Raw genomic sequence first — 11259 nt, 5'->3', positions numbered from 1 at the left:
ACACCTTACATAGACACGTTTTACCTCTTCTGACTTAGGTTGATCTGAAGGGTCATGTATGACAAAATATTAATCCAAGGAGCATAGGTAACTTATAAATGGGAGCTAGCGCTAGTGCAAAAAAAACTACCAGTGCCATCTACCGTCAGGTGTGTCTTGCAATTGTTTTAGTGTTGTAATAAAGCAAAATCAGTGTAATTAGTGTCACTCGCAAAATCGGTATATAAATAACTGTCTGATCCAGTATCTGAGAATGAAAAAATGACTAAACTCCAAAAATTCCAAGAAACACTAAACACTAGATGACGTTTGTGGTTTTATTGTTGATACAAGTACCAGTTTCCATTCGACGATACTCTGTATTAATCCATAAAATAATAAAGATTGGAGAGTAACTGCAATAAATCAAAATAAGGTAAGTAACCTTAAGTTTTCACCCTTTTTTTTTTCAAATGATATCCAAGCAACCTTAGTTTTCAGTAACCTTAAGTTTTCACCATGTTTTTTCTTTTTTTTCAAATGATATCTAAGCAACCTTAGTTTTCAGTAACCTTGAGTTTTCACCATGTTTTTTCTTTTTTTTTTTTCAAATGATATCTAAGCTTGCTTATTATAGGTCAGGGACATATTTCGCAATATGAAAGTCCAATATTAAAACTAGTAAGTAAATATATCAAATGCGGTGTTTCATAGTGACCAAAGGCTGTATTGAAGGATTTTAGGATTTTTAAAGTCATTAACAATTGGCTCCAATTGCAATACTAGAATCGTAAAACAAAAGACATCATGTAGCTTATGTTTCCCAAGACTGAAATCCCACATCTATCACATTTCTATCCAATTTCTGGAAAACTGGGTTTCTGGTTTTATTTCTTGTTGATTACAAGACTAACATCGCAATATGCAAGACCTGAATGAAAAGATGGGACGGGTGTATTTCAAAAAAGGGAATTTTGGTTTTCACGTATCTCCATACAAAATGGTTTCAAAATTAGTTTTATGAAAATCGAACTTCTTAAGTTATGACTAATTCGTACGGATGAACAAGTCATGTTAGATATTTACTACTTACATGTACTTGGATCAGGACACAAGTTATGTTACTCTCCCTGGCGACTGGATCTGGCAGACTGTTGAATTCTACAGGTTGAACTCTTGGGTTAATGGGGCGACGATTTCGAGCCACGAAGGGTCCCATCTGCGACAATGTCTCCAGAAGCCATCAATCGGCTCGAGGTCAGATTCGACACAGTTGAATCAAGTTTTGGGTTGTCCTCCGTGTCGTTTCCTCCAATCATGTGCTGGTTTGCGTCGTAGGCTTTGATTTGTAAAAGACTCGGCTGGTCTTCGGCAAACATGGCCGAACCAGGACAAGTGGAGGCGTCGAATGATAGTTGTGATTTCGTATTTCTGGTCACATTTGGCGGATGATCGTATTTGAGATGCGGTCGCTGAGACGTAGCCCCAGTATGCTCCTTAGGCATCTGTGTTCAATAGCTTTGAGGGCGTGTCCTTCAGCAACCTTTAAGGGCCACGTCTTGCGGCCGTACAGTAAGACCAATCGGACTAGGGTATCGTAAATACAAATTTTTGTTTTCTGGCAGATTTCCTTCCCTTTCCATAACAGCTTCCACATTAGTGCGAAGACAGCAGAGGCTGACACAATACCACATTGGATTTCTTCACAACATCCACCGTTGATGTCGACGTGTGATCCGAGATACTTGAATTTATTGACAACTTCAATCCGTCTCTGGTTAAGGGTTAGGGGGTAGAGTTTATTTCTGGGGCATAAGACATAGATTTATTCTTGTCAATATTAATCTTTAGCCTCACTGGTGCAGCAACTTCGGAGACTTTTTGTGTGTTATGTTAGATAATAAGACAATCGATCGAGTTGATAATTTCACTTAATGTACCTTTATATAACACACCCATAATACATCATCTATAAAACCATCAATTAAATCTATAGGTATAATAAAGAAAAGTTAAGATGGTTAGGTTACGCTTCACGGACGAAGGATGGTCTCAAAGGTTGCCAGAAATAATGCCATTTTGGCAATGCAAATAAGTATTATCGAATAGTACGAAATCCTCGAACGCAATGAGAACAGATCCTAAGAAATGATATAAAGCAAGTAGCAACTTTTCAGGAGGAAGTAAATAAATAAAGTATATACGGGTGTATAAGACAAAAATAAAGATGCCGGAAGACAGATTTAGGAGACAAAATGTTATACCAAGATTTCTTGCCAACATTTTACTAGTTAAAGTTACATGCTGCTTAAAAGGTAAAGTTTCATCAATTACAATCCCAAGGTATTTAAAAGAAACAGTCGGTTTTATAATTCCATTAGACGTATTTAACTCCTTCATTCATGGGTAAAAGTCTGGCGATTGTGAGAAAATGACATAATTAGACTTGCATATATTTATCCTTAGTTTATTTACCCTCAGCTAGGTTACTATTTCATCAACTGATTCCCTTTAATCAACTGATTTCTTTGTTCTCCAGTTTCGTTTTGAATTGTTGTGATTGCTGTTTTCGGTTTCGGACTCTACCAACAAATTATGGTTCAGATATTTTTTTCAATTTCCTTCTCTGTAACTTCTTAAATTATTCCTGTCACAATTGATGGACCAGTTTGTTAATTTTAAGCAATTGTTAATGTGCATTTTTGTCCTCAAGGTGTTATGAAACTGCTGAAATCTACTTTTGTAAATAGATGTATTACACTTGGTATTTTATACATAGCTATATTTTTTTGTATCTCTGTATGTGCAATGGACAATAAAATAGTAAAACAATTCCCGAGGCAAAATGACATACATGTGATCATGAAATATTTTTATAAAGATGACGTCACTCAGGTGAATCTTTTTCCCTAAAATTAAGGCTCTTAATGAAATTTCTCAAACTTTTGACTTGTCTAGATCGTTTTTCAAGCCAAAATATCCTAGGATACCAATTTTTCAAAAAGAAAGTAGAGCCGTTTTTGAGGTGAAATAAATTGAATGAACATAAATTGTGCATTGAGATAAACGCTAATCGTACGTGCCTACAATTATCCAGCCAACGAGACAGATACGAAGGTACTCATCTCTCGAAAACGCTTCAAAAGTCATCTAAAAATCCTATATAAAATCAGATATTTCACCGCACCTTGCACCGTGAATTAAGATGATAAATAAGAATGAAAAAAAGTGAAAAAATTGAAACCCGCGCTTTTCAGTTCGTGATTTTTCAATTTATTTCTAGCGTATGGTTTGCCGGGTTTTGATTTGTTACATTTTTTTGTTTGTTAATAGGATTTATTTGTAATGCGTATTGAGTAATGTAATGCGTAATGTGTAATGTAATGCGTAATGAGAAATGCGTATTGTAATGGCTTGCGAAACAATGCGACATCAATTTCAATTTTTGTTACTTCGCCAGCCTGTGAATTGAATTTATTACGTATAATAAAGTTAAAATCTTCAATTTGTAGCAAAAACACTACCAAAGTTAAGACCGTAAGTGGTATTATCAAATTTGTAACAGTACTCTGCTAAATTATCTGGAATGGGTCCAGGACCTCTTTGTCTCCCCTAAGCTCGTTTTTCTTCCTGTAATTTTGTAACCCTTCTAGATTTTTATATTCCACCGCTGCAGACTGAAATTTTATCTTTTTTTTGCATTTGTGTTTTCATTTTTACTTTTCTCAGCATTGTCAGTCGCGCAAAATCAATTATCATTAAAACTTAATTGGACTTTAAGAGTTCCCCATTTTTCACTGTAATTCTTTATTGTATTTGCGTTTAATTTTTCTTTTATCATTGCTTAGTTTTGTTGTTCTTTTGTCGTTTTAAATAGATCTTCGGAATGGAACAAGATAACCACAAAATATAATTGAATGAACTAAAACAGCTTGTAGAAAGAATGGGAGATACTGAATTTCGGGTTGGACTGAAAAAATTTGGGAAGAAGTCTGGAATTAGCCTTGTAAACTCTAAGGGAGATTTGGGCTCTTTTGGGGCAAGGGCCCTCCAAGAAGGAGTTATGAATGACTGACGATTTGCTCAACTGACAATAGGTTGGCCAGTCATAACCCTGTTATCGAGGTTTTGCCTCTCTAATCTATAATTTTACGGAGATATTCTCTCCTAGTAACTTCATATTTTGACAAATTCTTTGCCTAGTATACCAATTTTCTATCTTGGATCGAAATCAACAATTACTTCCTATATGCCTTATTCCGTGAGCTGCATATCCATATTTTATCTTCAGTTGGCATCGAAAAGTTTGTTTTTTATTCGGTTATCCCAGGGGATGAGACCAAGAATAAACTGATTAATGATTAGCTAAGATTTTTACCTGATATTCCAGTGCTCCTATCATTTTCGCGGGCCTTTGTAGTTTCGGCCATAGATGATTTCAGACTAACCCAAGGGGTAATTCATGGTTCAATTGAAAATTTTCTTTGTTTTCATCGTTGGAGATTAACAGGCTAGTTTAGCTAATCCTTTTTTGGTCATCTGGCATCGACGCTTATGCTAGAAGCGGATTCTCCGCTTTTCTTTAGTGAAAACTTTATGAGAGCACGAATATTCTCGTTTGTTAAGCTTTGATTTAACAAGCGTTTATAAAGCTTAGATTAAAGGTTGAACCAAACCTAGAAGATTAGTATCCCGTTTGGGATGGTTCCACTATGTTTATGGATTGATTGGTTGCATTTACTCTGGCTATACGAATATTTTTTGCTAGTCTTTTGGATTTCAATTTTTCAAAACGTCAAACCTCATGCCTCAAAACGTCAAACCTATACAGGTTTGTATAGGTGTTATTATTATTATTATTATTTAAATATAATATTTAAATATTATTATTATCTAAATATTATATTATTATAATATAATAATTTAAATATAATATAAATATTAATATAAATAATATAATATATAATAATAATATAATAATAACAATAATATATGATAATAATAAATATAAAATATAATAATATATTATAAAATATAAATATTTTAATTATAATTTTATAAATTATAAAATGTAATAATATATAATAATAATAATATAATATATAATATAAATAATAAAATTTTTATAATAATATAAATATTATATTATTAAATATTATTATTTAAATATTTATATTATTTAAATATAAATATTATTATTTATTTAAATTTTTCAAAACGTCAAACCTATACAATTTAGACACTATGATTTATGTTCTACAGCGGAAATATATGGATGGTGACACATCCAGAACCAAGTTGTGGAAACAGCTGTGCACACATTGGTCAGAGATGGAAGAAAGAAGGCAAAAGGAGATTGTAAAAGTTAAAGTTTATAAGGTTGGACCAGCTCGGCACGTGATTGGTCATTTATCTTACGGGTGGTGGTGATGGGGATCTGTACCTTTTTGTTCTTCGCATAAATTACCTGTTTCCGGTTGATCATATTTGTTTATAGTATAATTGCAGAGGACAGGCTAATTTCTCGTTGCCAAGTCACTAAAATATATAATATATAAAATATATATAAAATATATTTCTGTCTGTCTGATATAGGCGATTTATAGATAATATAATTCAGAGGAAGTTATTGGTTTGAACTTTAATTTATCGGATTGGCTAGAGTCATTCTGGGACACCCGCCCCCCCCCCCAACACAAGCTTTCTTTGGGCTAATATAATGATTTTGTTTTAATCGGTTTTTAGACTGCAAAGTTTGCTTTAAGATTCTGTTTTGAGAGTTCGAATTTTATCTTTTGATTGAATTGACATAAAAAGTCATTTTCTCCAGGTTTGGAGAAAAAAAAAACTCAAAGAGTTTTTGAGAAGTACTGTCATTAATGTTTCGACATTAGGGTTTATTTAACCTACAAAGAGATAGTTATAGAGATATTAGAGGCAACACAGGGTGTGGTACCCTTGGCCAATAGTCTGGCCCTTTAAAACAATACACGTTTCATACACACGCTGGTTGCAAAAGGTATTGTGAGCCAAAGGTTACTGTTTTAAAAAGAAGAGTTGAGAGAAAGAGTCAAACTTTAGCGTAAAGAGCGGGGCGTTGATGAGGAACCAGCCCCTTTCATATACGAAGTAATTTCTGTTCGCTTTAAGTTTTAATGTCGCTCCTTACTTTCAGTTGAAAAAACTTGTTTTTTTATTTAATTACTACCTAAAACGACCGGATTTGTTGTCGAATCAAATAAAAAAACAATTTTTTTTTAACTGCAAGTAAGGAGGGACATTTAAACTTAAAGCGTAAAAAGCGAGGCATCGAGGAGGGGACAACCCCTTTCATATACGGAGTAATTTCTCTTCGTTTTAAGTTTTAATGTCGCTCTTTACTTGCATTTAAGAAAAACTTTTTTTTTAGTTTAAGTTCTGAACGCTTTTGAATTTATGTATGTTTTGATTTTGGCTCACCGCACATGAATAAATAAAACTAAATTTGCATATTAATTTTTTTTTTGCTAAATGGCTTTCTCATAGTTTTGATTTGACGATTTTGATAAAAAAAAAATAGGGGGTGGAGGAGAAGGCCTAGTTGCCCTCTGATTTTTGGTTACTTGAAAATAAAATTAGATTTTTTTATTTTTTTTTACGAACTTTTTTGTTAATGATAAACATACGTACCTTACGAATTTAGTTCTATAGCGAACTTCTATATTTGTGTAGTTTTATTACGTATATGAGGGGTTCGCCCCCTCGTCAATACCCCGCTCTTTAGATTAAAGCTTGAATCTTGTCCCAAATCCTTGAGAATGACCCCTGAATCACAAAGGCCGTAGAATAAATAGTTGAAGTTACTAAAAATACTTTAGCGTAAAGAGAAAGTTATTCCGGAGGAGACGAATCTTCTTATATACGTAATTAAATAAAAAAAAACAAGTTTTTTAAATGAAAGTAAGGAGCGACATTAAAACTTAAAACGAACAGAAATTACTCCGTATGTGAAAGGGGCTTTTCCTTCTCAACGCCCCGTTCTTTACGCTAAAGTGTTTTACTGTTTTAAAATGTAGAGTTTTAAAATGTAGAGTTAAGAGAAAGAGTCAAACTTTAGCGTAAAGAGCGGGGCGTTGAGAAGGAAAAGCCCCTTTTATATAAATCAGCATTAAAATGCGATTCTTTTTATGTAGCTATTGGTACCAAAATTCTATTTTTTAGACTTTTGGTTACTATTGAGCCGGGTCGCTCCTTACCACCAACTGTTCGTTACCACCAACTGTTTGATATGTTATGTTCGTTTTAAGTTTTAATGCTGCTCATTACTTCAAGCTGAATTTTTTTTTTCATTTATTTTGAAATAATGCTAGAAAATCCTGCGCCCCCTTCATGGATATTCTCTTCCCTCATGAAAAATTTATCCGTGGAAAGATCCTCCCGCGTAACCCCCGACCCACCCCAACCCCAACGTGAAAAGTCCCCCCTGAAAACGGTTGTACAATTCATAGTAACCATTACTATATGTAAACAATGGTCAAAGTTTGTCCGAGGAGTAGACGTGAAATAAAAATTGACGCTGCGGCAAGAAAATTCAGGGTCAACCGTGACGTTGGGTGACGTTGACGTCAGGGTCAACCGGAAAGAAAGGCATATAGAATGTGTGGGTGGGCACGTGTTCCTAATTTACAGCTAGCGCGATTTTGCGTCATACATCTGGGAAAAATTCCAATTGTAGCAGAGACGAGTTTTATTTAGTCCCATTTGTTCACTTGACTTGGAGCCAGTGTCTTCTCCGATTACAAAAATTGTGTCTAGATTGTTAGTTTGACTGTTATTTTTAAGTACATATTTGAAGAAGAAGAAGAAGTTTATTCAATAGAAAATGGAAATACAACACATTTATTCCCCTTCGAAAGGCTCCATGGCCAGGGATATTAGTTATATAATTGTAATATAATTGTTTTTGCTTAGTGGCAAATGAAGAAAAGCTGATTTTGTACTTTTCTTATGTAAAATTGGTTGTCAAAATGAGTACCATTAGCGTGTTAAAAGAATGTTTGTTTAGCGCGTTGATTCATTGGTTTTGGAGCATTATTGGTTTTGATTTTGGAGCATTGGTTTATTGGTTTTGGAGCATTGGTTTTGGAGCCTACGCCGTGACTCGGACTAAAAAAAATAGCGTGTTGAAAGAATGTTTGTGTTGCGGGGAAGTCAAACTCCCAGGAGAATATAAGGCCAGGCCGTTTTTGCAAGCATCAGAAATGAAATTACTAGAACTAATCAGTCAGAAATCTGTTTTTATGGCACTTGGTATTAACCAAGTGACATATAGCAGTCGCCAATTCTGTCGGTCTGTCGGTCTGTCTGTCGGTCTGTCTGTCGGTCTGTCTGTCGGTCCCGGTTTTGCTACTTTAGGCACTTCCAGGTAAGCTAGGACGATGAAATTTCGCAAGCGTATCAGGGACCGGACCAGATTAAATTAGAAATAGTCGTTTTCCCGATTTGACCATCTGGGGGGGAGTGGGGGCCCGGTTAATTCGCAAAAATAGAAAAAAATGAAGTATTTTTAACTTATCAGCGGGTATTTGGATCTTAATGAAATTTGATGTTTGGAATGATATTGTGTCTTAGAGCTCTTATTTTTAATCCCGACCGGATCTGATGACATTGGGGGGAGTTGGAGGGGGAAAACCTAAAGTCCCGGTTTTGCTACTTTAGGCACTTCCAGGTAAGCTAGGATGATGGAATTTGGCAAGCGTATCAGGGACCGGACCAGATTAAATTAGAAATTCCCGATTTGACCATCTGGGGGGGGGAGAAGGGGCCGGTTAATTCGGAAAAATAGAAAAAATGAAGTATTTTTAACTTATGAGCGGGTGATTGGATCTTAATGAAATTTGATGTTTGGAATGATATTGTGTCTCAGAGCTCTTATTTTAAATCCCGACTGGGTCTGATGACATTGGGGGGAGTTGGAGGGGGGAAACCTAAAATCTTGGAAAACACTTAGAGTAGAGGGATCGGGATGAAACTTGATGGGAAAAATAAGCGCAAGTCCCAGATACATGATTGACATAATCGGAACTTATTTGCTCTCTTTGGGGTAGTTGGGAGGGGGGAGTAAGTCTTAAAAATTAGAAAAATGAGGTATTTTCAACTTACGAACGGGTGATCAGATCTCAATGAAATTTGATGTTTAGAAGGATATCGTGTCTTAGAGCTCTTATTTTAAATCCCGACCGGATCTGGTGATGGGGGCGGGGAGTTGGGAGGGGGAAACCTAAAACTTGGAAAACACTTAGAGTGGAGGGATCGGGATGAAACATGGTGGGAAAAATAAACACAAGTCCTAGATAGATGATTGACATAAACGGAACGGATCCGCTCTCTTTTGGGTTTTTGGGGGGGGGGGTTAATTCTGAAAAATTAGAAAAAATGAGGTATTTTTAACTTACGAATGGGTGATTGGATCTCCATGAAATTTGATTTTTAGAAGGATATCGTGGCTCAAAGCTCTTATTTTAAATCCTGAACGGATCTGGTGACATTGGGGGAAGTTTGGGGTGGGGAGACCTAAAATGATGGGAAAATCTTAGATTGGAAGGATTGGGATGAAACTTGGTTGGAAAAATAAGCAAAAGTCTTGCATACGTAATTTACATAATTGGAACGGATCCGCTCAATTGCGGGGAGGGGGGGGGGTAATTCTGAAAAATAAGAAAAATAGCGTATTTTTAACTTACGAATGAGTGATCGGATCTTCATGAAACTTCATATTTAGAAGGACCTCGTAACTCTGATATCTTATTTTAAATCTCAACCGGATCAAACGTAATTGGGGGGGGGGTCAGTTGGGGGGACCGGAAATCTTAGAAAATACTTAAAGCGGTGAGATCAGGATGAAACTGGATGGGAAGAATAGAAACCTGTCTAAGATACGTGACTGACATAACTGGACCGGATCTGCTCTCTTTGGTGGAATTGGGAGGGGGGAGGTAATTTTGAAAATTGAGGTATTTGTAACTTACGAAAGGGTGACCAGATCTTAATGAAATTTGATATTTAGAAGGATCTTGTGCTATAAAGTTTAACTTTAGGTTCTGACCTTCTCACAAGTGCCAAATGAGCTCTTGGCTCTTGGCTCTTCCGACCTCGTCCAAATGAGCTCTTGGCTCTTCCGACCTCGTACCATATGAGCTCTCGGCTCTTCCGACCTCGTCACAAGTGCCATATGAGCTCTTAGCTCTTGTTGATATTGAAAAGCCTTTTGTATTCCCAGAAGTTATCATAAGAGCTGGAGACCAAGAACAGAAAGGTTTTGAGGCAGAATATAGAGTTTATGAGGAGTTAAAAAAATCAAATCTCCACATGTATGTCTTTTATAGTCTTAAAACAAAAAAGAATGAAGAGCTTGGGGATTTTCTGCTGGTATCAGAATCGTCAGTAATTATTTTGGAAGTAAAATCGTTTACATTAGTTGACAATCCCACAGTTAAGGATTACGAAACATTGCGAAAAAAACTATCTGACTGTAAGGGACAAGAAGAGCGCGTTATTCGGAATATTAAAGAATTTATGAGTAACCATGGCTGTGAGAATAATGTGGATTTGTTTCTCTATTTTAATTTGTTTCAAAACACAAAGCGAAGCCAATTACCCAAGGATACGGATTGGCTGCCTAAGAACGTATTATTCAAAGATGATTATTTGAAAGTAATTGAGGATATTATAAACAGTTCGAAAAAGGTTGATGAAAACGGTGAATACACACTGAGAATATTCCTATCATGGTTAGTAATGTTCAATTGGTACTTATGTATTATACTGTCAACACTCAAGAAGCGAAGTTAGGTTAATCCTAATCCAGAATACCAAAACATGAGGAAAATATAATACTTTAGAAATAAATTTGGTCTATATATTTTAACAGCAAAGAGGGTAAAATCTGTTTTTTCTCGAGTTTTACATGGCATAAACTTGCGTGTTGGCGGTATTAATGTTTTGAATTACGATGAAAAGTTACACATTCAAGAAAATTTAAGGGAAGGGGGGCTGATTACGTTTTTCCATTGCGTCATTGCAAAATATAGAACTACCGCAGTTACAGGCCTGTGGGTATAGTGGTGATAGCTAACAAGGGAAAAAAGAAATCTAAAGTGATTTAAGTCGTTAAAACCTCCAGAAACGTAAATAGAATGTAAAAGTATGACTGTCTTGATGCAAGATACTTTTTATTAACTAGCAAAAATACGAAAAAGAAAGCAATTTTGTTGCCACAATGTAAATTCAACGCTTTTCTGA

The 11259-nt window shown here is 35.4% G+C and overlaps 1 protein-coding gene across 1 annotated transcript in view; it reads left to right on the top strand.

Moving 5' to 3' along the window:
* Positions 1–7711: 7711 nt before the first annotated feature.
* LOC136040131 (uncharacterized) overlaps positions 7712–11259 on the top strand; it is a 54363-nt gene continuing 50815 nt past the window's right edge. Inside the window, exons 1-2 of the mRNA XM_065724242.1 lie at positions 7712–8252; positions 10202–10748. Of these exons, the coding sequence (XP_065580314.1) occupies positions 10327–10748 (422 nt within the window). The 5' untranslated portion in view covers positions 7712–8252; positions 10202–10326. The remainder of the gene's footprint in view (positions 8253–10201; positions 10749–11259) is intronic.

The sequence above is a fragment of the Artemia franciscana genome, chromosome 20 (assembly GCF_032884065.1).
Source record: "Artemia franciscana chromosome 20, ASM3288406v1, whole genome shotgun sequence".
NCBI classification, from domain to species: domain Eukaryota; kingdom Metazoa; phylum Arthropoda; class Branchiopoda; order Anostraca; family Artemiidae; genus Artemia; species Artemia franciscana.
The sequence above is the reverse complement of the archived record's forward strand: the minus strand, read 5'-3'. Positions and strand labels throughout refer to the sequence as shown.